At 40.3% G+C, this 20,140-nt stretch overlaps 2 protein-coding genes across 3 annotated transcripts in view; one reads left to right on the top strand and one right to left on the bottom strand.

Annotated features, from left to right (window-relative positions):
- eif2ak1 (eukaryotic translation initiation factor 2-alpha kinase 1) overlaps positions 1–20,140 on the top strand; it is a 56,892-nt gene that overhangs the window by 14,097 nt on the left and 22,655 nt on the right. For both annotated transcript variants that reach the window (XM_060840584.1, XM_060840583.1), the window contains exons 5-14: positions 1,699–1,742; positions 2,207–2,306; positions 2,968–3,048; positions 3,903–4,002; positions 4,109–4,172; positions 7,743–8,226; positions 9,419–9,527; positions 9,664–9,770; positions 18,023–18,143; positions 19,590–19,669. In XM_060840584.1, coding sequence (XP_060696567.1) covers positions 1,699–1,742; positions 2,207–2,306; positions 2,968–3,048; positions 3,903–4,002; positions 4,109–4,172; positions 7,743–8,226; positions 9,419–9,527; positions 9,664–9,770; positions 18,023–18,143; positions 19,590–19,669 — 1,290 coding nt within the window. The remainder of the gene's footprint in view (positions 1–1,698; positions 1,743–2,206; positions 2,307–2,967; positions 3,049–3,902; positions 4,003–4,108; positions 4,173–7,742; positions 8,227–9,418; positions 9,528–9,663; positions 9,771–18,022; positions 18,144–19,589; positions 19,670–20,140) is intronic.
- Positions 11,627–17,206, bottom strand: LOC132825550 (ankyrin repeat domain-containing protein 61-like). Its single transcript, XM_060840930.1, has 3 exons — positions 17,042–17,206; positions 15,048–15,142; positions 11,627–12,653 (listed from the first exon to the last, which is right to left on the bottom strand). The coding sequence occupies exons 1-3, from the start codon at positions 17,204–17,206 to the stop codon at positions 11,627–11,629; spliced, it is 1,287 nt and encodes a 428-aa protein (XP_060696913.1).

The raw sequence follows: 20,140 nt of genomic DNA, 5'->3' as shown, positions 1-20,140 counted from the left end.
AGATGTTCCATGAAATGTTCCGCGAGTTGGCGTCCTGTCTCCCCAGTGTAGAGGAATCCACATCGAGAGCAATGGACACAGTGTTTGGATGTGCAGGAAAATCTCTGCTGAATGTGGAAGGATCCTTTGGGGTCTGGACAGAGGTGAAGTGGGAGGTGTGGGCACAGATTTTACACCTCTTGCGACGTCAAGGGAAGGTGCCAGGAGTGGAGGGTGGGTTGGTGGGAGGCATGGACCTAATGAAGGAGTTGCGGAGAGAATGGTCTCTGCGGAATTCTGATAGGGGTGGGGAGGGAAATATATCTCTGGTCTGGTATGTGGGTCTGATTGTATGTGGCAGAAATGGCAGAGGGTAATGCGCTGTATCAGGAACTTAGTGGACTGGAAGAATGGTCTTTGGATCAAAAAGTGGATGAAAATGGAATAGTGTAGGATATCTATCCATCTAGGCTTCAGATTGGTTTCACAGGTCAGCACAACATCGAGGGCCAAAAGAGCCTGTACTATGCTGTTATGTTCTATGAGCATGAGGATGGGTTCTATCCTTGTTTGAGGGATGGGGTTCGCAGGTGGAGGTGCGGGAAATGGAGGCGATGCACTGGAGGGCATTGTTGATCACATGGGAGGGGAAAATGTGGTCTTTGAAATAAGAGACCATCTGGATGTCCTGGAGTAGAATTGCTCCTTCTCGGAGCAGATACAATGGAGGAATTGGGAATAAGGGATAGCATTTACGCAGAAGGGGAGTGTGGGAGGAGGTGTCATCTAGGTAGCTGTGGGAGTCGGTGGGGTTTGAAGTAGATGTTGTGTTAAGTCGATTGCCGGAGATGGAGACGGAGAGGTATAGGAAGGGGAGGGAGGTGTCTGAGATGGTCCAGGTGAGCTTGAGATCAGGCTTGAAGGTGTTTGTGAAGTTGATGAACTGTTCAACCGCCTCGTGGGAGCACAGGGTGGCACCGATACAGTCATCAATGCAGCGACCCACCTTTTCTTCCACTTTTCCTGCACAGCCAAGCACCTCATTTACCGTGTCCATTGCTCTCAATTTGGCCTCCTCGATACTGGGGAAACAGGACACCAACTTGCGGAACGTCTGAGGGAACATTATTGGTACACATGCACCAAACAACCCTACCCACCCCGTGGCCAACCACTTCAACTCCACATCCTACACTGCCAAGGGCATGCAAGTCCTGGGCCTCCTCCACTGCCAAATCCAAGCCACCAACGCTTGTAGAAAGAATGCCTCATCTTCTGCTTTGGGACCCTCAACATGTAGCATCAATGTTGATTTTACCAGTTACCTCATCTCCCCTCCCCCTACATCACCCAGATCTAAGCCTCTGACTCAGCATTGTCTTCTTGAACTGTCCTACCTGTCTAACTTCCTTCCCAGCAGTCCGCTCCATCCTCTGCTCTGACCTATCACCATCACTCCTCCACCTTCATCTACCTGTCGCCTTCCACGCTACCTTCCCCCTGTCCTATCACTCTGGAACAATTCTGTGATTCTACAAATTATATTGTCATGACAGTTTGGAGAGCGATACAGCAGGACATTGGGACAATCCCAGCAAAGAAATGACTAAACCTTCACTAGAAAGCTTTTTAGCTTGGGTTGGTGTTACACAGTTGTTGAGAGTTGGGCTTACAGTAAACAAAGCCTATTTCAAATTTACCTTGTGTTCCTGATTTTAGGGGCAAGTTATCAGTGGAGAAGCACCTACCCACCTCTCCTACAGGTATGTGATGATCGTAGTGACTATTGTAGTGCAATGGTTTTATTTTCGGAATAATAATCCAGAGGTCAGAATTCTAATCCCACCATGGTCTGTTTGAGAATCTGTAGTACATTTTGTTTTTACTTCTGGAAATAAAATACTGGTGTCAGCAAAAGTGACAATGAAGCTTTTGATTGTTGTTTCAAAGTCCAACTGGTTCATTAACATCCTAGTGGGAAGGAAACCTGAAATCCTTACACAGACTGGGTACATTTGTGTCTTCACTCCAACAGCACTATGGTGAAGGTTTGACTGCTATTCCTTTGGTACTATTGAAGTTTTCTTAAGGATGGAGAGTAAAAGTTTGCTGTACTATGTTGTATACATGATTCTATTTTTTATTTTCTTAAAATGTGATTGATCAGCATTACTGTAGTCTAATTATTTAGAATGTTGTTAATTGAAGTTATTTGATCTGTGTGTAGAACAAAAGAAGCTCTGTTCCAGGAACAGACATCTCGCTACATGAATGAGTTTGAAGAGATTGAAAGACTGGGAAAAGGTAGCTACGGAAAAGTATATAAGGTGTGTGATTAAAATCTTTTATTTTGATTTCTATCTTAGAACTCTGGTTTAAGTGAATTGAATTTTAAATTTTCAAATCAAAGATAGCAATGCATGGAGCTGGAGAAACAGTATGTGATACAGGACCCCCTCATTGATGCTATCTTTCCCGTCATGAGCTGACATGAGCCTGAAGATACTGAACGTCTCCTGAATGGCACTCTTTTCTCTGTAGCAGAATACTTGGGGGGAGGGGGGAAAGGTTGATACCTCTATTCATCAAAACAGAAATAAGGTTTATCCCTCAAATCTGTTCTGCAATTTAATTTGATCATAGCTTGTCTATGTCTCCATTTACTTGCCTTGGTTCTGTAACCCTTAACCTCCTTTCAAACGAAATACTATCAGTCTCAGTTTTCACATTTTCAATTAACCCTCCAGCCTCAACAGATTTCGGGGAAAAGATTTCTGGATTTCCATTACCCTTTGTACAAAGAAGTATTTCTTGAATGTTGTTCCTGTGCAGTCTACGCCTGGTTTTAAGGCAGTGCCAGTCAAATAATTGTTTTATTTGTGTGCCTATGGCTTAATGTCTCCATAATGAAACCATAAACATGAGCAGCACGCATTAAAATTATTTAATTAGAAATTCTACTTTTGTTCTTCTTTCTATTTACTCCAGGTCAGAAATAAATTGGATCGACAGCTTTATGCCATAAAGAAGATTCTTATGAAGAAGATTACAAGATACGACTGCATGAAGGTATTCAGTTAAAGAGGATGATCCTGATATTTACATGGCAGATTGCAACTTGTATTTTTGAGTTTGCAGCCAAATTATTGACAGTTGTAGAACTCCCGACCTCTGGAATCTCCTTCCCTTGAGATTCTGCACTCTTCCAATTGTGGCCTATCGCACATCAACACTTTCTATTGCTGCAGCCTTGGCTGCCGTGTCGTCAGCTACCAGGGCCCCAAGTTTGGAATTCCCTCCCAAATCTTTCCTTTTGTCTATAAATAGCCACCTCCTGTTCTATATGTTCATGGAAGAGATGACCTCAGTCATGATCACACTATAGCTTCCCGCCTCGGGCAGCTGTCTGTGTGAAGTTTGCACATTCTTCCCGTGTCTGCATGGGTTTCCTCCGGGTGCTCTGGTTTCCTCCCACAATCCAAGGCTGTGCAGATTAGGTGAATTGACCATGCTAAATTGCCCTAGTATTAGGTGCAGCGATAAATATAGGGGAATGGGTCTGGGTGGGTTGCTCTTCAGAGGGTCGGTGTGGACTTGTTGGGCTGAAGGGCCCATTTCCACACTGTAGAGAATCTAAGAATCTAATCTAAGAATCTGTAGTGTTATACTAAATACAAAATGGCTATCAACCTTCTGTTAAGGACAGTGAAGGAACATGGTGGTAACCTCATTGTAAACCTGCAATGGGTATGAGACTGACTACTTGTGTCGATGGATCTGTAAACTGATATTGTGAGGGCTTGGTCATAGGGATGCAATCTGTTCAATCCCATCAGACTTTCTACAATTCAGTTAGTTCTTAGTCAACTGATTGTGAGAATTCTAGGCTTTGCATAGTTACTGAATTTTTTTTTCATTTTTAGGTGCTGAGAGAGGTTAAAGTTTTGGCTGGCCTACAGCATCCACACATTGTCGGCTATCATACTGCTTGGATGGAGCATGTACAGCCACCACCTCTGAAAAGTATAGTTAAACTGCATCTCTACAAAAACCAATATGAGTATAAAAGTGTGCCTTCTTCCAGAGACACATGTTAACCAATACATTTTCCTTTCTTTATATCATTTAGGTAATCAAATACCTTACAGCACTTTCTGTGCATTAAAAGGTCCCTCTGATCAAGAAGATTACAGGTACATTTATTTTCTTAAATTAGTTGTAAAAATACCAAAAGTTGGAAAGAAAAACTACATGGAGAAACCAGGATTGTTCTCCTTAGAGCAGAAAAGGTTGAGGGAGGTTGAATGGAGATCTTCACAATAATGAGGAGCTTTTGAATGTTTCTGCTTATTTACTCTGTTTTCACTGCCAGGGGAGGTGATAGGTAATGATAATTAGAAAAATAAATTAGTTTGAAGGTGAGTTTATCTTTATTTACCAGTTTGTTTATGATCTGGAATGTGCTGTCTAAAAGGCAAGTCATAATTTTCAAATGAAAGTATGTTAAACCACTTGAAAAAGAAGAAAAAGTAAAAAAAAGCAGGTCTTTAGAAAGAGTGGAGGTATGCGAGTAATTGGTGACTCTTTCAAAATATAGATAGGTACAATATACTAAAAGGCTTCCTTTGCAATTGTATGATTAATAAAACAGAATGAATTATACAGTGGTTACAGAAACGGGCCTTTTGGCTGTATCTGTGTTGTCTTGATTCTGTGAAGGAATGTTGTTCTACTTCCTTGCCTTTCCCCTTTAGCCATGTAAATTTTTCCTTTTTGGATAATAATCCAATTCCCTTTTTGGAAGTGTCAGCTGGTTCTGCCTCTACCATACTGTCAGGCAACACATTCAAGATCCAAAGACCTTGCTGTGTCAAGAGGTTTTTCTTCATGTTGCCATTGCTTCTTTTGCCAGTTATCTTAAATTTTTGCCCTCTGGTTCTCAATCCACCCACTAATGGACAAAATTTCTCCCTATCTATTCTCTCCAGATACCTCACGACTTTCAATGTTTCCATAAAATCTCTTCTTGGCCTTCTGTTCTCCAAGGAGAAAAGTCCCAACTTGTCTAATCTTTCTACCTAATTGAACAATCCTCTTACCTGAAACTATTCCTGTAATTTTTTTCTGCACCTTCTATAGTGCCCTCAGTTTCTAAAGTGTGCCCAAGATTGGATGCAATACTTGAGGCTGGACCAGTATTTTAAAAAAGTTTAACACAGCATTCTTGGTTTTGTAGTCTGTGTGCTCTGGATGGTGTATACTTTATCAACTGTGTTTTCAACTTGTCTTGCCATCTTCAAAGATTTATGGACCTGGGTCCTTTGCTTCTGCACCCCACTTAGAATGCACACTTTATGTTATATTGTCTTTGCACAACCAAAATGAATCCTTTCACACTTCCCCGCATTAAATGTCTTCTGCCACTTGTTGGCCCATTCTACCAATACCTCATGGTTCACAACACTTCCGGTTTTATATTCTTGCAAATTTTGAAATTGTGTCTTATGAGCAGTATCCTATCTAGTGACTGGGTGGTGGTAGAAAATTAACTACAATTTCTGTACATGGTCAGTTCTTGCAGATAGGTAGATGGTTTTGAGAACAGAATCAGATTTGGCTACAATTCCTTTTGCATGAAAAATTAAACTGAGGCACTGTTTGGTATCTCAGATTGCTATAAAAGATCCTGTGGCGCAATTTTGAATAAGAATGGAGGAGTTCCCTTTGATGCCTTGACCAGCATTTAACATTCAAATAATATCACTAAAAAAATTATTGTCTGATCGGCACGGTGGCTCAGTGGTTAGCACCGCTGTCTCAGCGCCAGGGACCCAGGTTCAATTCACACCTTGGGCGACTGTCTGTGTGGAGTTTGCACACTCTCTCCGTGTCAACATGGGTTTCCTCCCACAATCCAAACCTGTGCAGGTCAGGTGAATTGGACATACTAAATTGCCTACATTGTCAGGTACATTAGTCAGGAGTAAATGTAGGGGAATAGGTCTGGGTGGGTTGCTCTTCGGAGGGTCAGTGTGGACTTGTTGGGCCGAAGGGCCTGTTTCCATATTGTAGGAAATCTAATCTAATCTAATCTAATATTGCTGTTTGTTGGATCAAATGGCTTCTGTGTTAGCTATTTTAAAAATAAGTATTTATTTGACTTTGAAGTGCTTTAAAGATTTGATTGTCGGATAAGATGCTATAGAAATGCAAGTTATAACTTCTGATTTCTAAGATGAATATCAAAGAAGTGTTAAAAATGCTTAAAAGTTGTGTTAAGTGTTAAAAATATCTCACATTTATATTGCACCTTATAGTAGCCTCAGGATATTCCAAAACTCATTACATCAAATAGGTTTCTATTTGATTATATGAACTATAATTTCTCCTTTGCAGGCAAACAAAAATTAAATCTGCATGTCATAGTGAATAACCGTGTAAACTCCTTACGTTGGAGTTGATTGAAGGAGGAATATTGACCAAGAACATTTGGAAATTCCTTGCTCATCTCTAGATTAATACTTTAAGATTTTGCTCATTCATCTTTTTTGATAATTTAATATCTCTTTTGTCAATGGAGTACTCCCTTGTTTCTGCACTGTGTATGGCAGCCCAGGTTGAGCACTCAAATTCAAAATGTAAATAAAGATTATAGGAGGGCTGCTGGTATTTGCAGAACCAAACCTTAATGTTAATCTGTGTCATCTTAAGAAAAACCTGCAGTTATAGCGCCTTTCACAACCTCAAACTTCCAAAGCAACTTACATCTAATAAAATACTTTTGAAATATTATAGAGAATTCAGCAGCTGATCGGCACACAGCAAGCTTCCACACCCAGCAACGTGGTAATGCCCAGATACTCTGTTTTGATAGTGTTGGATGAGAGATAATTACTGAGCACGTCATTATGGTGGAGTCATCTGCTTTTTCTTGAATAGATCAGAGTCATACAGCTCAAAAATAGACCTTTTGGTTCGAGCAGTCCATGCTGAACAAAATCTCAAACTAAACTAGTCTCACCTACCTGTTCCTGGCCGATATCCCTCCAAACATTTCTTATTCATGTATTTATCCAAATGTTTTTTAAATGTTGTAATTGTGCTCGCATCCACTATTTCCTTGGGAAGTTCATTCCATATATGAACCACCTGTGTAAAAGAAATTTGCCCCTCATAACTTTTAAGAATTTCTCTCCTCTCACCATAAAAATATGCCACCTAGTCTTGACATCCCTCACCTGAGGGAAAAGACACCTACCATTAACCTTATTTATATCCTTCATGGTTTTGAAGTGCCAGGGAATTTTTACATGTCCACTTGGGAGGACAAGGCAGGGTTTGCCTTGATTTAATGTCTCATCTGTAAGCCAGCATCTCTGATAATGAAGTACTCTTTAAATGTTACACTGGACTGTCAACCTAAATCTTGTGCTCAAGTCTCTGAAGTGAATGTTGAACCCACAAACCTCTGACTTGGAGAAGGCAGTGCTGTATGCCAAACATAAAGCTGATAATATTGTAGAACATCCCAACTAACCAATGAAATAGTCTAAAATATAATTATTCTGACAACAAAGGAAATATGAAAGGTAAGAAAACACTTTGGGTAGGGGAAATGACAACCTAAAGTTTAAGTCAAGGGGATTTATAGCCCAATATATTTCATTGCTCTAGGGAATATTTTTATACATTTTTCTCCTGTTGTTAAGATTAGTTTGCTAATTTGATAACTTAACTAAGATTTCAAAATTGTGTTCTTACAGACACTCTTCCACCCAGGACATAGAAACCAGTTCTTCGAGTATCATATTTGCAGAAACCAATTCTGTTGCAAGAGAGGGAGAGACTTTGTCAAGGAGCAAGCTGGTTGAGGGGGAGATGTGCACAAACACATCATGGGGAAATGACAATCACATTTTCTTCTATGATGGAGACTGTGCAGCAAGATGTGCAAATGCTGGTATATGTCAGCCACCAGCCTCCCTCCCGAGAATGAAAGGTATCCAGGTGCACTCTTCACTCCTTCCTTCAAAATGTCCGAGCATTGAGACGCAAAAGTCTCATATTGTAAAGAATAACTTGAACCCGTTGGTTGAAGCAGTGGCAACTGAGGCAGAAGACATTGAGAGGGCAAAGGAAAAAGTAACTGGTGCCTTAGAGGAGATTTCAGGATCATCTTCCCATGCTAACATTAACTCCAGTCTGGAGGATGGCTCATCATTCACAGATATGCACCACGAGTCCAAGGTGAGGAAGAAGCATTCATTGGGAAGATTTCCAGCATGCTTTTCTATTCAGATGCTCAAGAATGACTTTGCTGAAATTTAACATAAGGGATTGCTAGTCCTGGGACTAAGAAAGTTTTCCCTATAGTATAGGAATCAGAATGAGCAGGTCAATTGCAGCACAGATAGATGCAGAGTAAAATTCCTTTTACACCGTCCCATCAAAAATGTTCAGGTTAGCTAAAGCATAAGGCCTGTCCTAACATGCAGGCTAATTAAAAGCAGTACTGTGGAAGCTGGAGGTCTGAAATAGGAACAGAAGGTTCTGGGGAAACTCAGTGAGTCTGGCAGTGTCTGTGAAAGGAGAAGCAGAGTTGATGTTCTGAGTCCAATATGACTCTCCTTCAGGACTGATCATTTGTGCTGAATGGTCTATTGTAATTGCTTACAATTGTTCAGGCTAATCTGGTTGTAATATTGAAAGTCTTGATAAAGAATTAAAAACTGGAGGGTGCAGATTTAAAGTAATTTGCAGAAGATGTAAGGGATGTGAGTATGGACGCACTAGGCTGAGTGGCCTCCTTCTGCACTGTTACACTTGTGTCATGTCTATTGTGTAACCATCAAAAGTACAATCAGCAACAGATTAGTTAAAATTATGTAGATTTGAAAGTCACTCCTCTTGTCCCTATTTTTGGTGGAAAACATGTTTGTAGTTGAACTTGCATCTACAATGTGAATTGAGGATGGAAATATAGGCTGATATTCCCAGTGAAATATTAAGCAATGTTGGAAGTACTGTTTCTCAGGTCAGACATTAAACTAAATATTATGAGATGTTGAGTCTTCCCTCTTGATAATTATGAATGATCCCATGGCTCTGTTTTGAAAAGCAGGAAAACCTCTCCTCAGGGACCTGTTCGATGTTTATTCAACATCATAAAAGCAGATTGCCTAATCATTATCACCTTGATATTTGTGGGAGCTTGCTGTGTGTAAATTGGCTGCAGTGTTTATTAACTTTCTATCGTGATTCCACTTCAAAAATTACATTTTACAAACAGTTCTGATGAAGACTCAAAACGTTAACTCTGCTATCTTCCCACGGATGCTGCCAGACCTGCTGAGTTTCTCCAGTAATTTCTGTTTATGTTTCAAAAATTAATTATTTGGGGTGTCATAGAAATTCCAAGTCTGATTCTCTTAATTCTTAGATCCAATTCCACCTCATGCTGCATATACAAATGCAGTTGTGTGAGAGGTCCCTTCAAGATTGGATTTTGGACAGGAATAGGAAATCAACAGAGGGCCTATCACTTATGGGTGAGTTGTTTAATTCTTTGACATGTATTAATTTGCTTGGTTCTATTCCTAATATTTCATATTAAATAAAATTTAATTTCAACGGAGTTAAAAGAAATTGTAAAATCTTACTTTTTACCTTTTTGATATAACTCAGGTCCATTTGACCTTGTGAATCCTGAATGCACTATTCACATATTCTGGCAGCTGCTTAAGGGAGTCCAATTCATCCACTCCAAGGGTGTCATGCATCGAGACCTGAAGGTGAGTAAGTATGGTATTGCTCATGCAAGCATTGAAGGAAGCCATTTCGCTCATCTTAAAATGCTGACACTTTAAAGAACAATCCTCTTGATTAGTTCCATTCTTAAAAGATCTGCAGATCTTTCCTTTTCAAGTGTTAAACAATTGACTTTTGAAGATTGCTATTGAAGCTGCTTCCACCACTCTTTCATTGCAGATCATAACCATTTGAAAAGTTTACTGTTCAACTTCCCCGATTCTTTTGTCATTATCCCAAATCTGTAACTTCTGCTAATAGAACCTTCTACCAATGGAAAAAGTTTGTTTATTGTTTCAAAACTCCCTCATAATTTTGAACACCTCTTATCAAATCTGTACCCATGTCCTCCTCGCTCTAAGGAGAATATTTGCGTTCTTGCAGTCTAACTAGATGAGAGAGGTGACTGCCTGTCTGAAATTTCACACAAATACTGTAATTATGCAGTTAGAAATCTCACGTAATAGTGTAAATGTTTTGTTCCTCAGTATTTGTATCTAGAACAGCCCACAGTACCTCTCTCTTTATCATGAAATTAAGAAACACAGTTAGATAAAAGAAGTTTTATTTTTTAAAATATGAACAGTGTGTTTCACTTGAACAGTGGCCTGTTTGGGAAAATATTCAGATTTGGTTCACAATATCTTGAAATCTTCATCAAATACAAAATGTGAACAAAAGGCATATCAATATCATCTGTGTCAGATCTGAATTTGTTTCATGAGAGCAAAACTACAAAATCCCATTAAATAAGGAGATTGGCATATCAAATAACTTACATGTATTTAGCTTTGGTAAGGTTCCACAAAGTAGAGTTGTGAGCCAAGTCAGAGTATGGGGAAATGGCAAAAGTAGCAAACTAATTACAAAATAAGAAATAGAGTAGGGATGAAAGGTAGTTCCTCAAACTGCTAAAATGTGTGGAGTGATGATCATAAGGATTGATGCTGGGTACACTGTTATTCACCATTTATGTAAATGATTTGCACTGTGGAATCAAAAGTAAAATTTTAAAATTTACAAATGACACCTTTGTTATGAACTGAGGACAAGAAGTTAACAAGACCATAAAAATGAAATGGGTAGAGAGAGAGAGAGAATTGAAAAGCAGAAAAGTTTTGCTTCATGTATAGAAGACCACTCGCTGTCTTCAGTACTGTAAGTAATCATTCATAATATAGAAAAAATACAGAGACACTGGAGAAATTTGGATTGCCAAAACTGAAACCAGAATTGAAAGGTCATACGTAGCTGTAAAGATTAAATAGGCTGGAATTGTTTTTTTTTGTCCTAGAAGGTCATCCAATAGAATTTAAGATTATGAAAGAATTTGAAGGGAAGATGTAAAGGGGTGCTTCCTCTTCTAAGGGGCAGGGGGGACAGGGGGCACGGGGCATGGTGTTATGCAGGACTAAGGGTCACAAACATGAGATCATTACTAATACATTCAATCGAGAGAGGAGAGAATGTGAAGCTTGCTACCACAAACTGTGATTGAGGTGAATAATTTGAAGTGAATATTTAACTAGAAGCTGAATAAATATATGAAGCTGAAAAGAAAATAGGATATGCTGAAAGGCTGAGATGGAAAGGGATAGGAGGAGACTCCTGTGGAGCGTAAAAATTGATCTAGCAGGTGGGATGAACGATCTGCTCTATGGTGTAAACACTTCATAAATGGAGAAATCTTATCAAAACTGCTTTATTTTATTCTGACTGTTCCATTGTGAGTGTTATCGTCTGTCGCTGAGTGACATTAAATGATGCTAAGGCTCCAGCACCAATTCCTATCAGGTACATGAAATATAAATTAAAGAATGTTGGGAACATCAGTGTCCACTCAGTGCAGTGGAGCAGGCTGTTGGCCAGATTCCCTTGATTCCCCACAGTTGAGATGTTCTATTGGCTTGACCTCTATCTCTGCCAACCTCCTGGCATAGTCCCTGTAACCATACACATACTGCCACACTGAGGTGGGCAAGATCTCTTTGAGATGCTGCCTTTGCCGGTGGCCGTAGACCTTCCTGACTGCCACCCGGCAGAGATCCTGAAGAGATGGTGGCTCCTGGCTCAGGGTCAATAGGAACTCCCGGTGCTGGCGGAATTCTGGGCACAGCAGTCCACTGGGCAGTTGGCCCCCCTGCCCGCCGGCAATCCGCAGAGGACAGGAGAGGCTGAGCAGTTTTGCCAGCAGATGGCTGCACCGGAGGTTGGGCCTGCGCTCCAGGAAGAGGGAGAGAGGTGACTCACCCAGCTTGGTGCGCAGGCCCAGGTCAGCGTCATGCTCCAGCAACAGGTCGATGAGCTCCTGTCGTCCCCCAAAGCATGCCTCGTGCACCGCTGCCCTCCCCTGCTGATCTTGGGTGTCCACGCTGGCACCTGCTGCCAGAAGGACCTGCACGCAGTCCAGGCCAGCCCCGAGCTGCTGCGCCCCTTTGCCTGAGGCAGCGCAGACGGCCAACTGAAGTGGAGTGCTGCCACTGCCCACCACCTCGCTGTTCACTCGTGCCCCCCGGCCCAGCAGCTCCTCCACCATGCGCCGGTCCAACAGCCCGCTGGCCATGTGCATTGGGGTCATGCCATGATGGTTAGCTGTCTCTAGGTTGGCACCATACCGTGCCAGGATGGGCACTGCCCGCCAGGCCCCGTGGCGCACAGCTAGATGCATTGCTGTGTCCCGACTCCTGGTTTGGGTGGCCACATTGATCTGTGCCCCGTGTTGGCACAGCAGCTGGAGGCACTGCTCAGCCCGGCTCTGCATGCCCGCCATAGCTTTCTCAAACTTGCTCTTTGGTACGATCCAGTCTTGGATTATGTTGGGCCAGTGGACAATGATCAGATGCAATGCTGTTCGGCCCAAGGCATCCCTAGGGCAAAGAGAGAGAAGAGAAACCCATGAGAATTTCTACGAGAGGAGGTTAATGTTTCTGTAAAATGCTTCTCACACTGCAGCATGTCACAAAGCACATGGCAGCCAACTGACCATTTTTGAATTTTAGTCCCTGTTGGAACACAGGAAATAAACTAGCATCTCCCACCATCGATAACTTGATAGTGATCAGATCATTTATTCTTGGGAGTTATTGATTGAGGAATAAATGTTAGGCCAAAGAGAGAGAGAACTCTCTTACTTAGTTGAAGTCACAGCCATAAGATCCACTTGAGAGGGCAGTCAGGGCCTCAGTTAATTAGTTCTTCATAGAAAACCAATGCTACTCTGGAATATTTTTCTTTTTGAATAGGCAAATGATTTGTCATATCTCTCAAGGAATCCCATACATTTTGTGTCTGTAGTATGATTTGTCACTCTGGTATTGTTCAGTTTAAGAGGTCAAGGAGGTGGTAAAAATGTCTAATTCTGGATAGTAACTTGCAACAGTAATTTGATGTCAGTGAGGGGTAGCACTCTTGTATTTTAGGTGAAGGTCTGAAAGGATGGTACTGTAGAGACAGGATCTCTCATCAGATTTGCAAGGCTGTTTAGTTTCACAATTTCTATGAATGGTTGGGTTAAGGTTAATCCCAAGCAAAAATATGAGCACAGCATCTTGGTTGATGCTCTACTGCATCAGGGTGTGCCACAGTCAGAGGTGTCACCTTTTGGATGGCTCATTAAGACCTCTTCTACCCGTTTAGGTGGGCCAAAGAGATCCTCTCAGGGTCTATTTTGGAGTTCTGCCTAGTACCTGTGATTCGGACATCACTAAAAAGAAAATATTGATAATCTGGTTATTGGTGTTTGTGGGAATTGACTTTCGTATGCTTCATTCAGGGCCAGGATTTATTGCTCTTGAGAAGGTGATAGAACACAGAACAATACAGCGCAGAACAGGCCCTTCGGCCCTCGATGTTGTGCCGACTTGTGAACTAGTGAGCTGTTTTCCTGAACCACTGCAGTCCATTTGTTATAGGTACACCCACCATCCTGCAATTCATTTTGACCCAGTGACAGGAAAACATTGGTGAACTATTTCCAAGACAGGATGGTGGGTGACTTGGAGGGGAACTTGCAGATGGTGGTGTTCCCATCTATCTGCTGCCCTGGTCTTTCTAGTTGGTAGCGATTGTGGGTTTGGAAGATGCTGGCTAAGGAACCTTGCTGAACGTCTACAGTGCATCTTGTAGTTGGTGGAGGATAGCGAATGTTTTTGGAGTTTGCACTTTGTCCTGGATGATAACAAGCTTTATTGAGGGAATTTGGAGATATACTAATCTGGGCATATGGGGAATATTCAATCACACTCCTGTCTTGTGTCTTTTGGTGGAGAGACCTTGAGAAGTCAGGAGCATTCTCACTTAATTTTCCTACTAATTTTCTTTCCAGCTACATGGGCCTCTGAGGTCAGTGTGTGGCAGCAACTTCCAAAAGTCAATGTTGCGATCCACATTGGAACAGCAATTCCCTGTACGCAGAATGTTGGAGTGCTTGTACAGCCATGCAGCTTGGAGGAAATGCTGTCAGTATGTGTGTTACTCGCTGTAAGCATTCCAGCCTCTGACCTGCTCTTGTAGCTACAGTATTTATATGGCTAGTTCAGTTCACTTATGCTAAACCCCATGATATCGATGGTTCAGGATTTGGAGATAGTAATACCATTGAATGTTAAGGGGCAATGGTTAGATTCTCTTAGTTTGGAGATATCTTTTGCATGATGTGAATGCTACTTGTCATTTTTCAAGTCTGGATATTGTCCAGGTGTTCCTGCATATGGACATGGATTAGTGCTAACATTATACAATCATCAGTGAATATTTGTGTTAGTAGGAAGATAATTCATTTAAAAGATGTTTGGGGCTGGAAAACTACCCTGATGAATGCTTTCAGTGACTTCCTGGAGCTGAGATGATTGATCTAACAGCCACAAACATCATCCTTTAGGCTAAGTATGATTCCAAACAGCAGAGATTCTCCTTCTCCTCCTCCCCCCGCCGATTCCCACTGACTTTAAAGTTTGCTAGGATTAATTGATGCCACACTCAGTCTGGATTCAAATTGACTGCTACAGTTTGTATATTGCAACATTTGAAACAAAACTGTAATTGGCTGTAAAGCACTTTAGGCTTCCCTGAGAGGTGATCAAAAGTCCTGTGTAAATGCATATTCCTTGTTTTACTATCATGGCAAGTCGTGGTTCAGATTCGGTATACATCAATTCTGTTCCTCCCAGGCCCCTTGTCCTATCCTATCCCATTTAAAGAGCTCTCACAAACTACTTGAGAACTATCAGAACCAATAGAAACATTTAACCTGCATCACTTACCTCTTTTCTACATCAGCCTTTAATTGAAGTAAGCATTGTAAACTCTTTGCCTTTCTGTATGTTGCAGCCAAGTGGATTGGAAGGATAGCCAACCCCTTAGGATGATAAAAATATATTACAGGTCTTATCTGTTTTGAAATATATTTCTCAGAAGTTATATTAAAATAATTCCATTTCCTTGAAGTCAATTATTTTATTCGATGTTACACAGAAAATATAATGCCTAATATATCCATTTTACAACATCATTTGCCTTGAAATCTTAGACTCATGCTGGAGAATGAATTATTGTGCGAGGTCAATCCTGTAATGAGATTCAGACCATAATAGTCACATCAATTAGCTATATATCTGTGAAAGTGAAAGCAGGATGGAATTTGATTCCATCTGTATATGTGAACTTACCAGCAGGGGGCATGAGCAAAAGTAGGAACTTTGGTTGACTATTTCTGTATAATTCTCTTCCCTTTCCCTTTTATCACATTTAAAGTGTGAAACTTCATAGCTTTACTCTTTGGAGTAGGCAAAGTACTCTGACAATGCTGCATTCTCCTTTTTAAAGGAACCTTTCAGTTTGAGCCACACCTCTGTAAGAGCTGACCTTAACTTTCTGGAGTTAGCAAATCAATGGAAAAGTTATGGCGGCATCCTGGATTTTTGACCGTTTGATGCATCAAACTAGGACTGAACATCTTTCATATAAGTTAAATAAGATATATCCTGAAGGCAACAACTTTACATTGTAGACATCATCACCAAGATACCAAAAGCAGTTCAGAGACTTTGTGAAGATGTTATTGTCCAGGATATATGCAGATTGTTAAGCATATCGCAAAAACCTTAGCATCTTGTGACTTTCTGTTTGATAATGCACCATCAACCAAAGTCATCTCTGTCACCAGGAGAATTATATAATAGGTTTGAGATTTAAGGTTGCCCAGTCACTCTTGTCCTTGACTGTATTTTTGAGCTCGAGGCCTCAGCTTGGTCATTTCAAAGGGAGGTAATTAAACATTGGTAAGTTTTTTTGAAACAGGATTAGGCCATTTAGCCCCTCAAATCTGTTTTGCCATTTAGTGTGATCTATGGCCTAAATCCATATACCTGTCTTATTTCCTCAATACTTTTGAATAAGAGAAAAAATATCTATGTCAATGTTAAATTTACAGTGAATCTAACATCAATTGCTGTTTGCAGAAGAAAGTAACCAACTTCTGTTGCTTTGTGTGTAGAGACTTTTCCTAATTTCGCTTTCAAAAGATCTGTTTCTAATTTTTAGATCATAATCCCTTAGTTCTAGATACAGTAGAAGAAGTAGTTTCTTTCGACTCTAACTGTTCCCCTAAATATCTTGAAACTTTTGACAATTCCTCCTTTGTCTAATAAACCCCAGAGAGTACAACTTTTCCTGATACTTTAATGTTAACATCCAGGTATCATCCTGAAAACTCTACACTTCACTTCTAAAGTGATTGGCAAAAGAATCATTGTAACATGATAAAATTATTTTTAAGGAATGAGGGGTTCGGATTTGGATTGGACTTCCTGGCATGGTGGTGTGAACATTCAATAAGAGCTCTCTAAAGGGAATTGGATTAATAGTTGTAGGAGAAAATAAGTACTGAGAAATGGAGAAAGAATAGAGCATGGGACTAACAGCATTGTTCTTCTGAAAGTACTGACACAAGCTTGATGGGCCAGATATCCTCCTATGGTGTATTGGTGGATGATACTATGATTGCTCCTCCTCTATTGTTATCAAGTGCAGACTTGTTTTTTCCGACAATGTTTTTATGTGAAATGTGGGAGGGTCCCATGTTTCATCCTACATTCTAAGGATTTTTATTGCCAGGTATACATGGGATGCAAATTCAAATAATGAAGAAGACTAAATAGAACAGTCAGGTCATTTTATGGTCAATCGCTATAGATTTCATGTAAAACCTTTGGTACACTTGAAGTAAAGAAATGTCTGATTGAATCACTGAATTTACCTGAGCTGGAAGTGTGGGGAATAAGGTACAGTTTTTCCAGATGGTAATGGGATCATTGATTGGATGGACCTTCAGCAATCTTTTGATATTCTCTTGGTCTCCTTTCATAATGGCATCATGAAGCTTGGCATGGAGATCATTAAACTCGGCCCGGCATTCACACATATTTTAGAGGATTTTAAACAAAGTGACTTCAGGATCAGAACGTTCCCTACTCTCTCATTCTTCAAGGAACTGATTTGTGGGAAAATTGCTTGTTATAATTTACATATGGTCAGATTGCGAGTCATGCACAACTCACTTCTTTTGATGTGTGGTAAGAAGTTTCCTGTTAGGAGGGAGCAGTTGGAACCACAAAATTTTGATTTGTGTGGGGTTGCAATGGTAACTGATTGTGACACCACAATCTTTACATTCTGTTTGGAATTTGGATTGTAACGTTACATTCTTGAGTTTTTTTTTGGTGAAAAATCAGATTAACCCACTGCCACTTAACTGATTGCATCAAGTAACAAAGTAGGCTGAATTGTCAAGGCATTGATTCTACCTAGAGCATGTGGTCTGCAGCAGTGCAAGAAGGCAGCTCAACATCACCTTCTCAAGGGCAACTAGGGATGGGCAATAAATGCTGGCCCAGCCAATGATGCCCTCATCCCACATGTGAATTAAAAAAAATATCAGCCATCTCTCCACCAACTCAGTGACATTAATTAATCTGACATCTAACATAAGAAGAGCTTTTCAAATAAATAGGTTGGTATATTTTGATCACTTTCTAACATCTGATCTGCTTGTTACAGTAGTTTTTAATAGACTCTTAAAGCACAGAGGAAGTCATCCCAATAGTTCCTTCAGAGTTAGCAAAACCTTCTACCTGTGCTGTAAAGTTCGGCAATATCATGCTACATGCTATGCGGTCTTCCTAGTTCATGATTAAGACATGGCATAATTAAACTATCCTCACACTATGTTCTCTTAAAGCCAAGGAATATTTTTCTCCAAGGACCTGACTACCATGTTCGGATTGGGGATTTCGGCTTGGCCTGCAGTGACATCATTACCAAGGCTTCCGATCAATCTCCAGCAACAACCAAACTACCTGGTGAGTATTGGAGGTCAAGACACATCTACTCCAGTGAAGTCTCTCCCCTTCCTCTTACATGAATACTTATAGCACTTTAAAACATTGTGTGACTGCTGTCAAAGCTTAGTCATACAAAGTTTTGGTTGTGAATGTTCAATATTTGGTTTGAAGTTTCATGATTTGTCCTAATTTTAAAAAACAGATTTCCATTCATATGGCACCTTTCACTCAGGATATTCCGAAACAGTTTTCAGCCAGTGAAGTATTTTTGAAACACAGTCATTATTATAACATGGGAAATACAGAACCAACACAAAACAAATTGTCTCAAACACTAATGTGATAATGACCCTGATATTTTGCATTTGTAATGTTAGTTGGGAGATAGACATCGGCCAGCACACCAGGCAGAACTACCTGTTCTTCTTTGAATAAAGCCATGGTCCACCTAAGAGGACTGAAGGATTTTAATGTGTAATCCAAAAGACAGCAGTGCTGAATGTGAAGCACTTCCACAGTACTGTGCTAGGGTGACTTTTTATTTTCCTTTGTTCAAAACCTTGAGAGAATTTGTTTTTATGCAGTGTCTTATCACACCCACAACTAATGAGTAATTTTTTTGAAGTGATATTACTGTTGTCCTGTAGGTAAACAGAGCAAATAATCTGCAGAAACTAATGTTCCACAAAGAGCAAGCGAACGATTCACCATAGAATTTGTTTTTGGTTGTAATAATTGAGAGCGGAATACTGGCCAGGACATCAGTAGGGTAACTGAATCTTACAAAATCATCAAATCTTTCAATTTTTCAGCCCATTATTCTGCACCAGCTCTTTGAGAACTCTCCAATCTGTCCCACTATTTCTCTTTAAAATAAATGCCTAATCTCCCTTTGAAAGTTACTATTGAATCAATTTCCAGCACCTTTTGAGGGTGTGCTGTCTAGACCTCTTTACTATTCTAAAAGTTGTTGGGATCTAGTCAGAAGTGCCTAATTTTTAGATCTGCCTCATCTAAAATCACTCCTGAGTGTAGTACTCAGCATTCTGTTTGAACAGGATTGAAATGACAACGTTTGTGCTGAAATCTCTGCAGTGTGGCTTTATCTCATGACCCTACTCAGGTCAGAATTGTTATGGCTGAAGGAAGAAAAAAATAATTCAACTAATAAAAGGAAAACATCTAATTTGGAATTGTATCTTCTTGTTTCACGATCTCAATTTCCTCACTACTGTTCAGCTGGATGCAAGTAAAATAACTCTACAAGTTAATTTGGAATGCAACTATCTGACAATTAAGCCTTATCAGGGAAAGTAGTAAGGGAATGGATGTGGATGGAAACTTATCCAGCAAAGTGATGTGATGAGAACAATAATAAATTGAGCTATATTGTACTGAGTTTTTTTTCTTGTACTCTTATGTCGAGGGCATTTTTGACATTTCCTACTTGCTATTAATTTCCAGATTTAAAGCACACTTCAGGAGTGGGGACTTGTCTGTATGCTTCCCCTGAACAACTGAGAGGCTCTTCTTATGATTTTAAGGTAAGCCCATCTCTTAAAATCGTAATTCCCCCATTCAAATTTCAATGTTTAATCGTGTATTCTCAGGACAACTTGTTAAGTGATGGTTTTACAGTTGGAATAAAGAACTGTGGAATACAATTTGGGGTGGTGGAATGTTTTATTAAAGGCATTAAACTTGTGAAAATCTGGAACTCTTCCTGCTTCCTCAGAAAAGCTGCTTCAGACTGGCAGTCAATTGAGATTTTGTAAGGGTTACAGATTTAAGACAGGTAGATTGTTGTTCGGTTAATAGACAGAATGCAGGATGAATGGCTTCCTCCTGTTCCTAATTGGTGGAGAAACTACAAGGTTAGTCAGATTAGCAGGTGTCATAATTCACTGGAGTAGTTAATGGACTGGAAATCAAGACTTACTGTTCCTGGAATTTGCACAAATGTGAAAATTTGATTAAGTCACCAAATTGTCCAATTCTACCTGGCTGTCTGTCTT

The sequence above is a fragment of the Hemiscyllium ocellatum genome, chromosome 20, assembly GCF_020745735.1.
Source record: "Hemiscyllium ocellatum isolate sHemOce1 chromosome 20, sHemOce1.pat.X.cur, whole genome shotgun sequence".
In the NCBI taxonomy this organism is placed as follows: Eukaryota; Metazoa; Chordata; class Chondrichthyes; order Orectolobiformes; family Hemiscylliidae; genus Hemiscyllium; species Hemiscyllium ocellatum.
The sequence above is the reverse complement of the archived record's forward strand: the minus strand, read 5'-3'. Positions and strand labels throughout refer to the sequence as shown.

What these genes read in the sequence shown, in the direction of transcription:
- LOC132825550 (XM_060840930.1), bottom strand. Translation starts at nt 17,206, where the DNA reads ATGTGTGAATGCCGGGCCGAGTTTAATGATCTCCATGCCAAGCTTCAT. An exon ending in TCCCCACACTTCCAGCTCAG is followed by an intron (nt 15,143 to 17,041) that starts GTAAATTCAGTG and finishes TATCATCCTAAG; the next exon opens with GGGTTGGCTATCCTTCCAAT. An exon ending in AAGGCTGATGTAGAAAAGAG is followed by an intron (nt 12,654 to 15,047) that starts GTAAGTGATGCA and finishes TCTTTGCCCTAG; the next exon opens with GGATGCCTTGGGCCGAACAG.